The sequence below is a fragment of the Carettochelys insculpta genome, chromosome 12 (genome assembly GCF_033958435.1).
Source record: "Carettochelys insculpta isolate YL-2023 chromosome 12, ASM3395843v1, whole genome shotgun sequence".
NCBI classification, from domain to species: Eukaryota; Metazoa; Chordata; order Testudines; family Carettochelyidae; genus Carettochelys; species Carettochelys insculpta.
Genome location: NC_134148.1, coordinates 8176960 through 8197346, shown reverse-complemented (window position 1 = coordinate 8197346; position 20387 = coordinate 8176960). Strand labels below are relative to the sequence as shown.

Below are 20387 nucleotides of genomic sequence, written 5' to 3'. Positions count from 1 at the left end.
GTGTGAAAATAGAAATGTATGCTCCAAATATAAAACAACGGGAGACCCTCATAGGGTTTTTCCACTGCTCCATGGGAAGTTCATGCTTCAGCAGGATGCCACAGCACAAATGCATTTGAGCCCCTTTGAAAAATCCACTTTAAACACAGTCTCCTGAAGAGGTACAAATGGTACCTTTTTAAAAAATTACACACCAGTCCCCACTCCCCCCAACTTCTCTATTTTTGGCACAGTTATCAGAGCACATAACCCAGCCAACCTATTAGGAAACTGTCAATGTCCAGTCCACTGTCCAATTTCCACATTTAGCCTGTACACGTCAGCTACGCAGGAGTTAAACCTTTTAAAGTTTTATTACCATTTTATAATAGGTTTCCATTTGAATGAATAAATGCAGGAATGTTGGAGGCATCTTTTACTTCATGGAATGTAAGTTCATAATTTAAATTGCACATTGTTATGCATGATTTCATGTGTCAGGGTCTGAAATATATGTGAGTGTGACTATAACATAGTATTCAAGAATGGAATTATGTTTAAACCATATATTAATTATTTTTCTGATGAATTACTTCTGTTTTAGCAACAGATTTCTTTTAAAGTTAGCTTACTCTTGAAACACTTTCTTTCACAGTATTTGACGTATCTTTGAGTTGACATTTTTAACACAACAGAACAAACCAACATCAACTAACGGAACCAACTAAATCATTTCTTTCAACAAATACTGGAAAAAGTTTTAGTGATATATGTATTTTGCCTTTTACATATTATCTTCCTTCTTTCAGACTTTTCTAATGCATGTAGGACTGTACCTTGCTGTCTTTCATCCCTGCTAAATGCTGGATTGCTCCAGATATTCCCACAGCAATATAAAGTTCCTAGAAGAAAAATATATTAGTATAAGTGACATTTTCAGATAAATGTTACCCGTTTTAACAAAAATCAATATAAATTTCTTGTCTAGATTTTTGAACTCCAGGGCACCACATTGTGCTATGGGTGCACAACAGGCTGAAATCTCTGAGAAAGAGATTTGTTTCTCTTGTTCACCTGGCCAGTTTGGGGTTGTAAAAAAATAAAAATGAAACAAAAGAGCATCTGGCACATGCACAGAACCACAGTGATGTCCTGTTTATGTTGTAAATGCACATACACACACGCACACATTATAGGAGGAGGGAGTGGCACCACGCCAGCGTCTTTCAGATTTTCATTGTGTGGAGATTTTAATTTTTTCCTATCAGTTTTAATTTAATACAAGTTTATTTATAATAAATAAATAAATAAATAAATAAACAAACAAGCAAACCTTTTAAAATTAAATTTGAAATGGACCACCTTTGTTAAAGCCCACATTTAAATTAAAAAACGAAAATATTAAGCAGCATATGTTTGCTACCCAGTTTCAAAGAAAGTCACCACTGAACCAGTGAAAGTCACTGGCTATGCATCTGGAACCAAATTTTGCTGATATGCTAAATCAGCTTTTGAAAGCAGTAACCTCTTCTGCAGGTGCAGAAAAAATTCTCTCCCTTTTCAGTTTACTCAGCTAGTTCAATTCAATAACTCGTTAAGTCAAAATTTACAAACCAAGTCAGAACTGAAAAACCAGGAAGTCTTGTCTTTGTTCCAAGCTCTGTATGAAAACTAGATGTGAGAGGATGACTACTATTAGTTCTAAAACTGTTTGTGTGTCCATCAATCTGTTTAATTTTCTAACTACATATAATTTAGATAAACTGTTTAACAAATCAGTTTTAAATGCAAACCACGTTTTGATGAACTTTTTCTTACCAGCACATGTAATAGAGCTTCAGTTAATTAAAAACAGTAAATGTTTTGTGCATAAATAAAGCTTGAATTTTCATCTTAATAAGACTTGATGCAAAACTCAAGTAAAAATTAACCATCCATAAATAGAACATGGTAAGCGTTCCATTCTGTAATACATGTAGAAAATAAGAATCTGAACAAATGGATGTTATGCTACATAATGGTTAGCAAAAAGTAGTATTGAATTTAGTGTAAAGACTTACATTCGGATTGCAAATCAACACTTTTTATGTTATGAACAAGAATCATGCTCTCTTTAATAAAGTAACTAAAAAGTGCATATACAAAAAATTACTAAACTCATTTATTTAAATCATATATAAAACAGTTGATTTAAAATCAATGCACCTTGCAGACACAAGTAGAGCCTAAGTTTCTACGGTTTTAGACATTTTAATTTATTTGCTTATAAATTCTTACCAACTTCAAAATGTAAATTCCTCAAAAAACAAAAAAAGCTGATTAATATTGGCAGTCTTAATTTATTTAAAAAAAAACCAAAAAAATAAAAAACCTTTTCTCCCTTGGTCTGAAACTCATTCTGACTGATCTACACAGAGCAAGGCACATTTCGAACTCTTGGAACCAGAGTTTGTGGCCAACAGGCCATTTTTCTGGTCAACATTTTACTGTTTGGCTACCTTCAAAACTCATAGAAGAGAACAAAGAGTACAGTTCACCACCTCATTCATGAAGGGTAAAACAAGCAGCTACTAACCAGAAAGATCTGTTTAAGTTAAATAATTTCTTAATGCCTCCCACTTTCCTTCAATGGCCTCCAATTGAAAACAAAAATTAAAAACAAGCTTAGTTACAAGGCTCAGTTAGTTTAGGACACCTAAAATGCAATGTAGAAACAGCACAGGGGTCAGCAACCACAGGCACAGGTGCCAATCTCAGCATGTGAGACGATTTAGAGAGTGGCACTCTCTGGGGGACTAACTCCTGCCCTTCCTTTCCCAGACAGCATGGGGGGTGGACACGGGGTGTGGCCAGAGCCCCGCAGTGGAGCCCCCCGCCTTGGCTTGGGGCCAAGACCCCACCGCTGAGCCCCCCCACTGGAGCACGGGGCTGGAACCCCTGCCACTGTGCAGGGCCAGAGTCAAGGGCCCCCCAACCTCAGCATGGGACCACCACAGGGCTGGACCTAGCAGCCCCCCTCAGTATAGAGTCAGCCCAGAGCCCCTGGAAAAGGGTAGGTGCCAGGACCCCCCACTGAAGCTCCAAGTGGGGCCAGAACCCGTGCCACAGGGCCCCAGCTGAGCCCCAGCTGCAGTCACCACTGGAACTTGGGCTGGAGCAGCAGTGGGAGCTGGCCTGCCCCATAAGCAGGCAGCAGCATGAGCTCCTGGGGCGCTCTGGCCGACCCCTTCTGCCCACCACACTAAACAGTAAAGCTCTGCATCTTTTTATTAATGAAGTCATTGGAAGTAGGACTATTTACTTTTATAATATCACCAGCAGTCCAACCACAAACGGGGTCAAAAGGCCAAATATTAGCACTCCATCTCCGAAAGGTTGCTTACCCCTGGTGTACATCATCATCAAGGAGATAAGATTCCAGAGTTCTCATGTCCTAACTTACTTTAGCAATTCCTACACGGGGCTTCTCCTTTCCATGGACAGCAGACAGCACCTATATCAAGGGCATATTTTATTCTGTGGGATCCCAGCACACAAATAGCAATGATTATTACTGTGTCATCCCAAATAAGCCAAATTTCCTCCCCACTCTTCAGGGGAAACAAAGCTGGGGGGAGGAGGGGTGCTTGAATTAAGACAGCTGGATGCATAGATTCACCCAAACCAGTCTTCAAAAATTATGCTTTTTCCCCCTATATAGTCATGAAACTTTTCCACTGTTTACACAGAAAAATCCCTCTAACAGTGATAAAAGTCTCTAGAAGGGCAGAATGATCAGAAATTTCCTTTTGAATAAATAAGTCTATAAAAAGCAGCAAAAATATGAGTAAGACTATGAAATGCATCTCAGTTCTGAGCATTTTCACAAACATGTCTAATAGAGACTACAAAATTCATGGCCCTTTGTTTCTTCTCCCACTACTCAATAATGCTTGGAGTCACCCTATCTTAAATGCAGGGCTATGTCTAACAAGCGAAATATAATATAAACAGGACACCTGGTTCGAGTGTGATACTGTAATTATCCCAAAAGGAAAAAAACTGTGCGCGCATCAGGGATGAACAGCCACGAACAGGAGGTGAGCCATATGAGTGGCACATCAGTGGGCCACCGGGACCCACTAGGTTCCACTTGGATCCCTTCATCTGCCTCCCCTCCCCCATGCACCTTTCACATATCAGGGCACTGAAGTCCCACACTTACTTACTCCTCCCCGTCCTTTCCAAAGCTGGAACACTGCAAAATCAGCTGTATGCAGCATTCCAGTCCTGGGAGGGAGGGTGAAGAGTGGGGACAGAGTGCAAATCAGGTGATTCGCAGCTCTTCCAGAAGTACTGGGAAGGAGCAGGGGAATCATAGGAAGTGTGGGGCGCTCTGGTGTCCCAGTGCACGAGAGGTACATGGGGCGGGGGGCAGATAGGGGTCTGCAAGTCACAGGCAGAGCCCTATTGGGCCACTTGAGGCTTGCAGGGCACGCAGGTTGCCCGCCCCGATCTACATGAGAAATTTATCACTTTTTTTTTTTTAAATATAACTTTTTAAAGACGGTTATCATAAGATGTTTAGACTGATTAACTATCACTGGTCTTCTAGACTACCAAGTTCCTTTTGTCCATTTGCTAAATTTAAAAACTAATATTTGGAAGGCATCCAATTTATCAAACACCGAACACTCATGTCTACTTCCTATTTCCTTTGTCTTTCCTTATTTTCTTGAAATATATTTTAACAAACAGGTCATTTATACATTACCAGATTTCTTTGTCTAAAAAGACATAACTATTGTTTAGACTTATGAACATCATGATCCTTTTAGTTTGCCTGCATTCAGCTTCCCAAGTTGGATATGATAGAATCATAGGGCTGGAAGGGACCTCAGGAGATCATCAAGTCCAGCCCCCTGCCGAAAGCAGGATCAACCTCAACTAAGTCATCCCAACCAAGACCTTGTCAAGCCGGGACTTAAAAACCTCTAGGGATGGAGACTCCAACCACCTCTCCAGGCAACGCATTCCAGTGCTTCACCACCCTCCTGGTGAAGTAGTTTTTCCTAATATATAACCTACACCTCTCCCTCTGTAACTTCAGACCATTACTCCTTGTTCTGCCATATGACACCACTGAGAACAATTTGTCTCCATCCTCTGTAGAGCCCCCTTCAGGAAGCTGAAGGCTGCTATTAAATCACCCCTCAGTCTTCTCTTCTGTAAACTAAATAAGCCCAACTCCCTCCATAGGTCATGTGCTCCAGCTCCCTAACTATTTTTGTTGCCCTCTGCTGAACCTGCTCCAGCACATCCATTTCCTTTCTACACTGAGGGGCCCAAAACTGGACACAATATTCCAGATGTGGCCTCACCAGTGCCAAATAGAGGGGAAAAACCATTTCTCTAGATCTACTTGCAATGCATCTCTCTTACCCCCTAGCTCAGTGTTGTCTGCAAACTTGCTGAGGGTGCAATCCAGTCCCTCATCCAGGTCATTAATAAAGATGCTGAACAACACTGGCCCCAAAACTGAGCCTTGGGGCACTCCGCTTGAAAACAGCCACCATCCAGATATTGAGCCATTGATCACTACCTGTTGGGCCCGACCATCAAGCCATCTTTCTATCCATTTTACAATCCATGGATTCAATCCATACTTCCTCAACTTACGGGCAAGAATGTTGTGAGAGACTGTATGAAAAGCTTTTCTGAAGTGTAGGTATATCACATCCACTGACTTCCCCATGTCCACAGAACCTGTTACCTCGTCACAGAAGCTAATCAGATTGGTCAGGCACAGCTGCCCTTGGTGAACCCACGTTGACTACTCTTGATCACTTTCCCCCTTCCAAGTGCTTTAAATGGATTCCTTGAGGATCCCCTCCATTATTTTTGCATGAATTGAGGTAAGACTGACTGGTCTATAGTTCCCTGGATTGTCCTCCTTTCCTTTTCTAAAGATGGGCACTACATATGCCTTTTTCCAATAATCCAGGATCTCTCCTGATCTCCAAGAGTCTTCAAAGATAATGGCCAAAAGCTCAGTAATGATGTCTGCCAATTCACTCAGTGCCCTTGGGTGCACTAAATCCAGACCCATGGATTTCTGTACTTCTAGTTTTTCTAAGTAGCTCTTAACTTGCTTCTTCCCCACCACGGGCTGCCTTCCACCTTCCCATATTGTATTGTCTAGCACCGTAGTGTCAGAGCTGTCCTTGTCCATGAAGTCTGAGGCAAAAAAAGCATTGAGTACTTCAGCTCTTCTTACATCATCTGTCACTAGGTTACCTCTCTCATCCAGTAACGGCCCCACACGTTCCCGGATAACCTTCTTATTAACATGCCTGTAGAAACCCTTCTTGTTGCCCTTCACATCCCCTGCCAGCTGCAGTTCCAATTGTGCTTTCACTTTCCTGATTACTGTCCGGCACTCTCCAGCCACATATTTATACTCCTCCTCAGTCAACTGTCCACATTTCCATTTCTTATATGCATCCTTTTTGAGTTTAAGCTGACCAAGGATTTCCCAAGCCATCTGATTGTGTTTAATTTGTATGGCAGAACACTTCAACTACATAAAACTTTCACTTGAATGTGTAATTATAAAGACATTATGCAGAACAGCATGTTTCCTATTAATAGCTCCCTATTGAAAAAAATCCAAATATTTAGAAGGAGACTCGGTCTATACAGGTAACAGTTAAATGCACCAAGCTGATATGACCAATAACACTTCAAAGCTTCTAGATGCCAACATAAGCACCATATAAGCATTACAAGGAAGAATCTGGTCACCCAAAAGAGTCTGAGCCATCTCCCCTCCCAAGATAAGGAAGGTTACAAAAGCCTTATTTCCCATTTTCATTTTGTTTTTAAAATTATTTTAAGACTAATATAAAACCATCTCAAGTACATGCTTTTACTGCAACCAGAAACTTCTATCTCAGTTCTATGGTAAAGTCCTCGCAATTATTTATGCTGTAACAGTGCCCAAAGTCCCCGGTTAAGACTAGGTATTGCATAAAAATGCAAGACAACATGAAGCCAGATTCCATATTGATATTCTCAGGAGGCATGGTCCTGGTGCGGGAAAAGAAGGGGGGAGGGCAAAAATGGGCTTACACCATCTTTGTGTGGCCCAGATTTGGAGTCTCTGCAGCAAGTTAGAGCACCTGTCCGGGCTCTTCTAAATTTCTGCAACAGTGCATAGCTGCCTGTGGGCAGCTCTGCAGCTCAAAATTCAATCATTCATCCCTGGCATCTCTTAGAGTTGTAGCAGCAGGCTTGAATCAGAACAACTGTAAAAAGAATCACCATTTAAAGCCCTGATTTTATTCTACATACAATCTCAATTTTGGCTCAGGTTTCATGCAGCCAGAATTCTAGATTGAGAACAACCCTTAGATCCCTCCCTGAATTACCAATTACAAAGTCAAAATTAAAATACCCAATCCTCCAAACCCTTACTTAAGTAATCCCAGTAAAGTTATTTAGATTCCTTATACAGCAGTATGCACAACTGCATCTGAAATCTATATGCCCAGTTACAGTAAATTACAGAGTTTCCACTATAGCCTACAGTACTTATAATTACCAATAGATCAATGTAGAATATTTTTCAGGTGGACGCAGATCCCCAAACAATTCATGAAACAAGGATTTCCAAAACATGTCATGTCTTGTCACTTTCCATGGTATTTACTTGAGATTATTTTACACTGCCCAGGGCTGCCTTAGGGTTTGCTTAAGAGAGCCACAGGAAAACATTTTATTCTCATTTATAGTCTGAGAGGAAATTCACTCAAGATACTGTCTTGTATCTTGCACAGGTGTGTAACAAGATGAGAGAGTTGCTTTGCAAGTGTGCTGCCAGCTCCTACTGACTATCATCCCAACTTCTGAATTACTTTTAAAAATCTTCGGTGTGCATCAACTTGTCATCATTGCAGCAGCATGCTTTTAACGGCTAGTTTAATGAACCCCTTTGGCACATGCACTCTTTCTACAGACAGCCCGGATATTTTTCTTTGTACGAGTAAGGACAATGAAATTAGACAGAAAACTTAGCTGTGAGTTACTTCACATGAAGGATCAATACCAATTAAAAGCTATTCGCTCCAATAAAAATAGTGTGTAGTTCAGCAGTGTCCAATAGAAATGTAAAAAGATAGCCACAGCCCCCATCCCCACCCTGTCCCCCAACCCAGGCACACCTCCCCCTCACACAAACTGCCAGCAACTCACCAGAGCTGCCGCCACCATTGAAGCCACCAACAGCTGAAGGAGCTGCCACTGCCACACAAGCCACCCCACAGCTGGAGCTGCTGCCGCACCAGCCACGCTAGGCTGTGGAAGGCTGCAGGCTCCAGGCCAGAGTTGCTGCCACCACGCACTTGTCTCACCAAGTGGTGGGACACGTGCATGGAGCAGAAAGAGGGCACTCCACGTGTGTAGCTCTAAGGAGCCGCATTTTGCCACACCACGTTGTCCAGTTCACCACATGTGGCGAATGGAAAGTGTATTAGACACCAAGGGTATAGTTTAACACTAGATTTTATAAAATATATTACACTGTGTATCAAACAATTACTCTGAAAACGAATCCAAGATATTCACCAAACCCTTGTTTTAGTACAAATAGCAGAAAAGTTATTAAACAGTGCACCAAGTACTGCAGCTCCATCTACTCCTAATCTCATTCACTTAAAGAACCTTTAAGGGCTTTGATCAGCCAGGGCATGTAATTACTCTTAAGAAGCATGCTTAGGGTGTCTGCTGGAGTACAGGGCCATACAGCAGTTCTTTTTGCTCTCCAGGGAACTGCACATCAATTGCTTTCAGCTAAATGCACTCACATATGAATATTTTAGTACAATTTAATGTTTCTGCACCAACCCCAAAGGAACAGAGCATCAATTTGTGAACACAGTTCTTCTGGATTTAAAAGCCATGCTGGATAATGCAGGATGAAAGGGTTGTCAATCTTTAGCTTTTTAGCAAGACAGAGAAAGGTAGGCTGTAAATTTAGTCCCAGCTGCATACAAACAGCTCTCTAAAGTTCACTGCTGCAGAGCTACTTTGCAACACTAGTGAATTAGCAGAGGAGACAGTCCAAAAAATAAAATTTCTAAGCATGATCATTTTTCCAAAAACTAATCCCACCTAACAACCTCAACTCAACCATTTATACAAGAAGTGCATCTGCTGATCTGTTAATAAAATGCCCAAATGAAATGCACAAATAACACATTCCCACAAAGAGGCTAGCTATAGGTGTGATAATATAATTCACCATGTGATTGATTACTGACACTTTAGTTATCTCAGTATGCTCTTGTATGCACAGACAATTAATAAGTAATGAAAATGTTGTGCATATAGCTGTTGATAAGCAAGTAGGAGGAATACAAGGATGTTAATGGTTATCTGGTTAACCAGTAAGCCTTGCCCTACATGGGTGAGGTTTACCAGTTACGGTTAACCAGTAGGGGCTGGAGCAGCCCACCATGGGCAAGGGTCTGCTCCAACCCTATGGGGTCACTGCAGGGAGGAGCGGCATTCCAGCCCAGCCGGAGGGGCAGGAGCAGCTAGATAGGTCACTCCAGCCATGGCATGCCAGGGACCAGGGCTGCTCTGCCCAGCTGGAGCATTCCTACCTGTAGCATGCCAGGGACTGGAGCTACTCTCCCCGGCTGGGGTGTTTCTGTCTGCAGGGCCACAGGCAGGGAAACCCCAGCTGGGCTGAAGCAGCCTAGGTCCTCAATGCCCCACAGGTGAAGGGCACTCCAGATCAGCTGGAGCAGCCCTGGTCAATGGTGCGCTGCAGGTGGAGTGGCTGGTGATGGCATTCCCAGCCACTCCCCCTTTATCAGATTAATCTGTTAAACCTACCATTTAAACAACTAAACAGGATTTTACATCCCTAGGGGAATAAAATTAAAAAAGTAGGTACACTCATCCCTCATTTAACGAGTACGTTTCTTACGAGTACTCGTTAAAATGAGGAAGACACTTACCAATGTTCACTAGATGAGCGAACTTCCCCCCCTAATACGAGCCAGCCGCTGGCAGGGGCTGCAACACCAGCAACCCCAGGTCCCCGGCAGGGGGCAGAGAGACCGGCAGCCCTGCAGCTGGCTCTCATCCAGCCGCAGGGTCCCTGGCCAGAGCGCAGGGAGACCCACAGCTGGAGCCAAGCCGACAGTGGGGTCCCTGGCTGGGGGGCAGGGAAATCCGCAGCCCCCCTGCCCCCACCCAGTCCCAACACTTCCCCAGCCCACAGCTCCCCACACAACCCCCCAGACCGCTCCCAACAGCCACCCCATCTTGTTCTGTCCCAACACCCTGCCCCCCTCCACCCACCAGATACCTCTGCTGCAGCCAGGAGGAACAAGCTGCCACCTCCTCCACCTGAGCTGCCTACAGGTTTTAACCCTCCCTCCCACTCATGGCCCCAAACTGCCCCCAGCCTTTAACCCCCTCCCAAACCCAGGTGCACTTACCTTTCAAAAGCAGTGCCACCTGCTGCCCCTCTCAGCACTTGGAACCAAACAGAGTCTTTTACACTTATTTTAATAGGAATTTAGTGTCCCTCTTATGAGTTTTCACCTACAAGCAAAAAGTTAGGAACCAACTGTGCTTGTATACCAAGGGATGAGTGTACGCACAAATATGGCAGTCTAGAGGACATGCAGTCCAAGGGCCTAAGAGTATTAACTAGTTCACTTACTAACAGCAATTTCTTTGAAAGCAAGTCAGAGATCTGAGAAACTACTTGAATAAGGGAATAAAGACAACATGGTACCAATCTCCCCCAAAAAGAGAACTACTCTAATAGACAGTATTCAGCAGAGGGGACAAGTAAATAGTCCTAAGGAAAATAATGGAATACATATTGGGAAAAGAACTTCTAAGCACGTAAGTGAGTAACAGAACCAGGAGACATTAACATAAAAAATAAATCAGGCTACACAAAATGTCTGATTGCTGTTTTCCCTGATTAATAACAGAATTAGCAGATTAAATAAGTGTACCAACTGTGATAATGCCTTTTGAAGCATGTGATATTGCCTCAGATGGACTGTGCAAAACAGTGTGATGCATCCAATGAAGGAGAGACTGTCTAGTGCAGTGCTGCACAGAAAAGTAGACTTTTATTTTTTTTCGACCAGTCTGCCTTTAAATGCCCAAATGCTTCCAACCACCCCTTGGGGAAAGAATGTTACATCACCTAATGTGTCCCACGGCCAGGAAATGTTTTTCTACTATTCAGACTCCATCTTCCCTCCCTCAATTTTTTCATCCTGTTATTCCTAGCTACATAAAATGTACCACACTTTAGGGTTTGTCCACACATAGAATGAGAATATCTGTGTGATAGTTATGGTGCTTTAAACTCATACCCTGCCTTACCCCAAATTAATTATAAAATGTACACAGGCTCCAAGTTGTGGTTCTCCATCCTTGGTGTTAGTGCCCCTCAAATATTTTACACTTACATCCCTCCCTTGATCACATCCATTAAACCAGGAGTTCACAAGATTTTTCTTTCTGAGGCTCCCACAACATGCTACAAAAGTCTCAACAAATCCAGTAGATTAAAAGCTCAGAGCCGCATTAGGCAGAAGCAAGGTCTATCTTACTTGCTACCATGGCCAGGATTTCCTCCATGGTGCTCAGACCGAAATGCAGTATTCTAAAAGTGCTCACACCAGAACCACAAAGGATTACATCTGTTCTGTGATGTGTCTCAGCACAAAAGTTCAGAATCACGTATATTATCACATCACACTGCAAACTCTCATGTACTGAGTTTCAACTATTATCAGTAGGTATCTTTCTGAAATTCCTGCTCTTCCACTTACTCATCATCATCATCATCATTTTTCAAATTAAATATTAGTTGCAACCACCAACTGACAACAGAATTATTCGCAGATTCCAAGGCAAGAAGAGGCCACTATAATCATCTTATCTGACCTGCATTAACAAAAGCTGCAGAACCACCTTCAAGTAATTCAAATGTCATACATTTTATAAAAGTATTCAGTTTTAATTCCCTCATTAGCAGTGATTGAGAAGCTGTCTTGAAATTGTTCTAGTGGTTAAATATTCTCTCGCTATCTAAAATGTACCAATATTTATAGCCTAAATTTGTCCATCTTACAATTCCAGCCATTGGATCATGTTTAGACTATTCTCTGCTAGACTGAAGAGTCACTTATATATTTGTTACCCATTTAGGTACGTAACTAAAATTTAGTCACCCATTAATTTTCTCTTTGTTGAGCTAAAACAAATTAAGCTCTTTGCGGCTATCACAACAGAAGGTTTCTAATTCTTTAATCAATCATTCTCATGACTCTTCTCCCAACCCTCTCCAATATACCAACATACTTCTTGGGGATACCAGAACTGGACACAGTATTCCTGCAGCAGTGAACCAGTCCCAAACACAGAGCTAAAATAATTTCTCCATTCTTCTGGAAACTCCCCACTATTTATGCATCTAACCATCAAATTAGTTTATCCCTTTTGGCCACAGCAGCTCCCTAACTGATGACTAACCATCAAGTCTCCTAAATCTTTTTCACTGCTTTCCAGAATAGAGCACCCCACCCTCTAAGTCTATATGATTTCTTCCCAGATTGTATATCTTTATGCATATTAAAATGAATATTGTTTGCATCCATCAAGCTTGCCAAGTAATCTAGATTACTCTGTATCCCTCTTCATTATCCATGACGCCACTTCAAATTTTGTATTCTCTGAAAGATTTATCGGTTAAGATTTTTTTGTTTTGTTCCAGGTCATTGACAAAATGTTAAATTGCAACAATCTTTGTGGGACCCCCCTGGAACCATACCTGATCTATGAGGAGTCACTGTTTATAACTGCATTTTCATACCTGTCAGTCAGTTTTAATCTATTTACTATGTGACTTTGTTAATTTTAGACAACTCTATTTTTTTAAATCCGTGTTGTGTAGTACCAACCCAAATGCTTTAAAAAAGTCTAAATATATTACATATCAATTACCTTTATCAACCAGCTTTGTAATCTTGAACAACGTAAAGCTCCTTTGACAGGTGCTACTTCCCATAAATGCATGCTGATGGGCATTAATGACATTACTATTCCATCTTGCTTAGGAGCAATCCCAACTAAAGCAACCCAGCCAAGGCTTTGCAAGCCAGGACTTAACAACCTTTAGGAAAGGAGAGTCTACCACCTCCCTAGATAACCCATTCCAGAGCTTCACCACCCTCCGAGTGAAACAGTTTTTCCAAATATTCAACCTAGACCTAGACCTCTCCCACTGCAACTTGAGACTCCTTGTTCTATCATCTAACACCACTGAGAATAGCCTCCATACTCTTCAAAAACCTTTTTAAGGCAGATGAAGGTGCTATCAAACCCCCTCAATCTTCTCTTACGTAGGCTAAATAAGCCCAAATTTCTCAACCTTTCCTAAGTCATGTAGTTCAGCCCCTAATCATTTTCATCACCTGCCACTGGACTCTCTCCAGTACAGTAAACTCTTGTTATAATGGACTAATGGGGGTGAAGGCTGTCCACAATTCCTGGAAGCCCATTATATGCCCACCCCACCTACCACGCTCCCCAGCCCCAGCCCCCCAAAAATAAAACCCTGCCACTCACTAGAACCGCCGCTGATGGGGGAGCTGATGGACCCTGTTGTGTGGCTGGAGGCACCCAGCGCGCAGCTGGAACTGCCTCGGCATGTGGGGCAGGATGCATCCAGCTAGGCAGCCAGAAGCACCCCGCACGGCCTGTAGGAGCCACTGCCACGTACACATGGTAGCTCTGGCAGAAGAGGTGGCAGTCCTTCAGGCTGCAGCAGCAAGTTTTTAAATATTTTTTGGGGGGAAGGGTGATCTCATGAACCTCAGCAGACTTCAAGAACAAGGGGAGGCGGGTGGTGTCTGTTGTTCCCAGAGCCCGCTAAATTGGAGATACACATCTCACAGAGCTGGAAGAGACCTGGGGAGTCCATAAAATTGGGATCCATAAAAGTGAGGGTTTACTGCACATCCATACCAGTGCCAAATAAATGGGGAATAATCACTTCCCTAGATCTGCTGGCAATGCTTATACTAATTCACCCCAGTATGCCATTAGCCTTCTTGGCTACAAGGGCACACTGTTGGCTCACATCCAGCTTCTCATCAGCTGTAATCCAAGAGGCCTTTTCTGCAGAACTGCTGCTTAGCCAGTCAATTCTCAGCCTGTAGCAGTGCTTGGGATTCCTCCATCCAAAGTGCAGGACTCTGCACTTGTCCTTATTGAACCTCATCAGATTTCCCCGGATCCTGTCCCTACCCACCAGAGAGTCAACCTCTCCTACTAGTTCAGTGTCATCCACAAATTTGCTGAGGATGAAATTCATATCCTCATCCAGGTCATTAATAAAGATGTTGAACAAAACCAGCCACAATAATGAATATTTACAATAATTAAAGTCTAACCAAACATTCAGATAATCACAAAAAGGCCTTTAATCACTTAATTTCAATGTCCTAAGAAGAGTAAAAAAAGGGTGCGGGGGAGGGGACTAGTAAAATAAGGACACAGTACATGTTTCTTATTTTAAGGAAAAAATTCCATAGATCAGCAGAACTTTTACATGGTCAGTGTAACAGAAGATGACCGTTTGTTTTTTTAACAAAGACACTCAAAGGAAAGAACACTCATAAGGGTTCTTGCAACTAACATTAAACCAATTTGAAAGGATATTTCAATCAGCACAAATGAAGAATTTTAAGATTCAGCAGACACAGGTAACTGCTTATGCCTAACAAGTTCTGAGTCAGAGACAATCTTCATATAATGTGTTTGCTTAACCATAAACTAAAACACCAAGTGAGAGCTTTTATTTTGATTTTAAAAGTTTCCATAAAATGTTGCTAGCATAGCAGACTTGAAAACCAACAGTTACAAAAACTACATGAAACTAAATAATATCCTAATGTGTTAAAAAAATCTGGGACAACAGGTCAAAACTATACAAGAGCAACATTACCAAAGCTCCAGTCAACCAGAAAATGAATATAATTTAAGAATGAAAATAAATGATTTTATAAACACAAAACCTTGGGGACGTAAAATTGTTCCACAGAATATACTGCACAGGAGCAAAGTCTCATGTCCAGAATGGAACATGTGTATTTGAGTTTCTTATTCAACTAATTTCTTCACTCCCTAAAGAAAAGTGAAAGGTTTTATAGAAGTTTTCTAGGAACATTCCCAGATGACTAGGCTGCAAAGAGATATTTAAAAAAAACAAACAATGAAATTGGCCATATGGTCATGTGTTAGTATATTAGCATTTCAGAAAAGCTCTTAATTGCCCAGGAAAACTGTGGGGATTCTCAACATGTCCTGTGATACTAATTGAGCTGGGTTCTCAAATCTGTTGTCAAAACCCAAAATTTCTCCTCATCACATCCTCAGATAGACATAAGGACAGCAAAAGAGATCTCAGAACATTACCTTATCCACCAATGAACAAGAAAAGAACACCTCCACACATTAGCAGGCAATAGGAAGCAAGATTCACACCCTCCTTCCTTGGCCTATAAGCTAATACAGACATACCCCCAGATACACCCATTCGAGTTATGAGAATTCGACTTCATAAGGAGTTTCATTTCATACCCCTACTTCAGCTTATGAGGCATTTCTTCACATTTACGAAGACCGATTTGGAGGCTGGCGACTCTGGTAGGCAAACACTGAGGGGATAGAGTCGGCCGCATTGAACTTGACACAGAGGCCGTGCAGGGGGGCGGCGGCGCCCTGCGAGAGGGCAGCAGTCTGGTGTGGGGAGGTAGGCTTGTCCGAGTCCCAGCAGTGGATCTTGCCGCTGTGCGAGACGTGGATGCTGGGGGCGCAGCCCATCCTGGCCCCGCTGCTGCCGCTCACCCCCGGGCGGCTTAGGGGGCCGCCGCTGCTCGCTCTGCGCAGCTGTGCCTCAGGTGCTGCTCGCCGTCTGCGGTGCTCCCTCTCTCCATTTAGTGCCTGACTCACCCGCCGCTGCCTCCTCAGCTGCCGCCAGTGGGGCCTCTCTGTGGCGCAGCCCCACATCAGCAAGGCATCGCCCCTCGCCAGCCGGGGGCCCCCTGTGCCTGCCTACCTCCCCACACGGCCAGGCCCTGGCAGCGCCCCCTCCTTGCTTAACCTAAACTGCATTCAGGCAGGGCTACCTCCCTGTGCCCTGCTCTGCCCTGCCCACCCCCTTGCACCAGATTTAATGGCATTTGGTGTTGTTTTAACATAAATGAGTGTAAATTTTGGGGCTCAGGAACGCATACAATTTTTTCCCATTGAAATTAATGGCAATCACATTTTCAACTTCCGAGAATTCGCCCTAAGAGGGGTTTTTCAGGAACAAATTACCCTTGTAAAGCGGGGGAAGATTGTATAGTCTCCACCTTCCTAGTCTTCAAGAAAAAAACACTGCAAATCCAGCCTAGTCCTCCACTGGGAACATGCAAGCAGCTATAAACAGAATAACAAGAGCAAACACTGAAATACTTTCCCATCAGAAAGTGAAAAGCTCAGACATCTCACACTCCAGCACTTTTTTTGTAGCAGTCATTTCCTGCTGTTAACAAATACAACTATGAATGATTTAAGTCAAAATCCAAATCCAAGTGGAAAACTAAGGAATCAAATAATGTGATCAGGTAATATACAAGATTTTTTTGTTAGTTGAGTCCAGTCACAAAACACTTTCAGAATATAATATACATGAGGCTCCTGCTAAACTGTCAACATCAGGAATTCTTCATTGCAAAGCTTGCAATCACCTCTTTCAGGGGACTGTTCTGTATTTATTATCCTTTTATTTTATTTCACAAAATCAATTTTTTTATTTTTTAGATGAACCTCCTCATCCGCTACAAGATGTTCTCTGTATCAAAGAGCTGAAGTGATTACAAGCTTAAAGCAGATCGCTTTCAGCAGGGCTCTTCTTCTGGTGGGGCACAAAACAGCATTCCGCCACCTTTTCCTCCCCGCCGCTGCCATTTTTTAAATGCAGTTCCAAGCCACCTGCCTCCACCTGCTGCCCCACCGGGACACTGCCACCAGCCCCGGCCTCGCTCTGGTGCTTGGCTGGTCTGGGGACAGAGCTGGTGGGCAGGAAACTAGGGGCGGGGGGGGGGGCATGCACGCTGGAGCCATCACAGAATGGAGCTGGGGCTGGAGCCCTACCAGGGCAGCCCCTATCATGGGGCTGGGGTCGAAGCCCTGCATGACACAGGTGCCGTGCCCCCCCCCGCCCCCAATCCCAGAGTCCCAACCATGTCAGGGGACCAGGACCAGACCCCTGTAGGGTGTAGGGAGGACCCTCCAGACCTCCCACAGGGCCAATGGGCTCCCCCTCAATTCCCCGCTAGGGGGCTGGGGCCAGAGCCCTGGGTGGAGTGGGGCTAGGCCCAGAGCCCACAGTGACAAGCCCTGAAGAACCTGCTGCAGGCTTGTGCCTCTCCCCCGCCCCAATGGGCTGGGGGTGGGGGGTCTGGGTTCTGGCCAGGAGGGAAGGTGCAGGAATGGGCTGTGGTTTGGGGATTTGGGTGGGAGGTAAGGTGCAGCAGTGGGTCGAGGGTTCAGGAAAGAGATGGAAGTGAGAGGTATGGGTGGGAGGGAGGGTGCAGGACCAGACTGAGGGTGGGAGTCTGGGCAGGAGCACGGTTGGGGAGGGAGAGTGGGCAGGAGGGGATGTAGAAACAGGGTGGGGTGCTCTGGGCAGAAGCAGGTTGAGTGAAGGTGGGATGCTTATCTCCCTGCAGCACTGACCCCAGCCCCTCAAGGGGAACATCAGCAGGGAGAAGAGTGCCTTGGAGAGACTTTTTGGAGACATGGGTTCAGACACTGCCCACCCCTGCTGCTCTGATTGGCAGGAGCTGCAGACAATCAGAGTGGCAGGAGCTCCCTAGTTCATTAACATCTGTGGTGCTGTTGGACCATGGATGTTTCTGGACCAGAGAATCAGGATAAGAGAGGTTCAACCTGTATTAAAATCCCAGAATTTTTTAGATCTTTAAAAAACCGAGCAGGATGGAAATTTAAAGACCGAAACAGTAAAGTTCCACATCATAATTTATTTGTTAATGAAGCTGTTGTAAAAAGGACTATTAGTGACTTCTGAAAGTATCACCAGCACTCAGACCATACGTAGACATTAAAAAGTCAAAATCTGGCACTCTGCCTCAGAAAGGTTGCTGACTACTGGTCTAGATCATCCCTGATACATATCTGTCTAACCTGCTCTTAAATATCTCCAGAGATGGAGATTCCACAAGCTCCCTATGTAACTTATTTCAATGTTTAACTACTCTGACAGTTAGGAAGTTTTTCCCAATGTCCAACCTAAGCCTACCTTGCCGCAGATTAAGCCCACTGCTTCTTGTCCTATCCTCAGAGACCAAAGAGAACAATTCTTCTTCCTCCTCCTCCTCCTCCTCCTCACAAATGTTTAGGTACTTGTAAACTGCTATTATGTCCCCTCTTAAGTCTTCTCTTTTCTAAACTAAACAGGTTCAGTTCTTTCAGTCTTCCCTCACAACTCATGGTCTCTAGACCTTTAATCATTCTTATTGCTCTTTTCTGGACCTTCTCCAATTTCTCCATATCTTTCTTGAAATGTGGTGCCCAAAACTGGACGTAACACATAAACTGAGACCTAATCAGCATAGAGTAGAGCAGAAGAATGACTTCTAGGTTCTTGTAGCCCCATCTAAGTTGTATTTGTCTAGTTTATTGACAAGAAGAGCATGTAAAACCATAACAAATACCTTACTGAAATGTAGGTACACCAGGTCCACCTCTTCTCCCTTACCTACAAGGTTTGTTATCCTAACAAAGAAAGCTATCTGATTGGCTTGACATGATTTATTCTTTACAAATCCATGCTGGCTGTCACTTATTGGCTGCGTCTACACGTGCACGCTACTTCGAAGTAGCGGCAGTAACTTCGAAATAGCGCCCGTCACGTCTACACGTGTTGGGCGCTATTTCGAAGTTGAAATCGACGTTAGGCGGCGAGACTTCGAAGTCGCTAACCCCATGAGCGGATGGGAATAGCGCCCTACTTCGACGTTCAACATCGAAGTAGGGACGTGTAGACGATCCGCGTCCCGCAACATCGAAATAGCGGGGTCCTCCATGGCGGCCATCAGCTGGGGGGTTGAGAGATACTCTCTCTCCAGCCCTTGCGGGGCTCTGTGGTCACCGTGGGCAGCAGCCCTTAGCCCAGGGCTTCTGGCTGCTGCTGCTGCAGCTGGGGGTCCGTGCTGCATATACAGGGTCTGCAACTAGTTGTTGGCTCTGTGTATCTTGCACTGTTTAATGAAAGTGTGTCTGGGAGGGGCCCTTTAAGGGAGCGACTTGCTGTTGAGTCCGCCCCGTGACCCTGTCTGCAGCTGTGCCTGGCTCCCTTATTTCGATGTGTGCTACTTTGGCGTGTAGACGTTCCCTTGCTGTGCCTATTTCGATGTTGGGCTGAGCAACGTCGAAGTTGAACATCGACGTTGCCAGCCCTGGAGGACGTGTAGACGTTATTCATCGAAATAGCCTATTTCGATGTCGCAACATCGAAATAAGCTATTTCGAAGTTGGGTGCACGTGTAGACGTAGCCATTGTCTTCCAGATATTTGCAGATGAATTCCTTAATTACTTGCTCCATTATCTGTCCTGACCCAGAAATTAAACAGCTTGGTCTGTAATTTCTTGGGTTTCTCTTATTCCCCTTAATATAGATGGGCACTGCAATTGCCCTTTTCCAGTCTTCCGGAATCTTCCCTGACTTTTCAAAGATGATAGCTAAAAGCTCAGATACCTTCTCTATCAGCTCCTAGAGTATCTAGGATGCATTTTATCAGGCTCTGGTGACTTACAGACATCTAACTTTTTTAAGTAATTTTTAACTTGCTCTTTTTTTTTATCTTATCTTCTAAACTTACCCCCTTCCCACCAGCATTCACTACGTTAGGCATTCCTTCATCGGACCTCTTGGTGAAGACTGAAACTAAGAAGTCATTGAGCACCTCACCATTTCCAAGTTCCCTGATAATGTTTCTCCCTCCACACTGGGCAGTGGGTCTACCCTGTCCTTGGTCTTCCTCATGGTTCTAATATATTGTAGCATGTCTTCTTGTTACCATAATCTTGCCCCTAACATGTCTGTATCATCTTCCTATATTCATCCTTTGTAATGTGTCCTAATTTCCACTTTTTATATGACTCCTTTTTGATTCTGACATCATGCAAGGTGTCCTGCTTAACCCAAGGTGGTCTTTTGCCATACGTTCTATCTTTCCTACACAGTGATATAACTTGCTTTAGCACCCTTAATAGTGTCCCTTTGAAAAACTGCCAACTGTCTTCAGTTCCT

General features: G+C 43.7%; 1 protein-coding gene across 2 annotated transcripts in view; it reads right to left on the bottom strand.

Annotated features, from left to right (window-relative positions):
- ETFA (electron transfer flavoprotein subunit alpha) overlaps window positions 1–20387 on the bottom strand; it is a 73182-nt gene that overhangs the window by 17235 nt on the left and 35560 nt on the right. The window contains exons 10-11 of one of the 2 annotated variants that reach the window (XM_075006513.1): window positions 3422–3472; window positions 816–881 (exon numbers count right to left, since the gene is read on the bottom strand). In XM_075006513.1, the coding sequence (XP_074862614.1) occupies window positions 816–881; window positions 3422–3472 (117 nt within the window). The remainder of the gene's footprint in view (window positions 1–815; window positions 882–3421; window positions 3473–20387) is intronic. The other variant, XM_075006514.1, reaches the window with a different exon arrangement.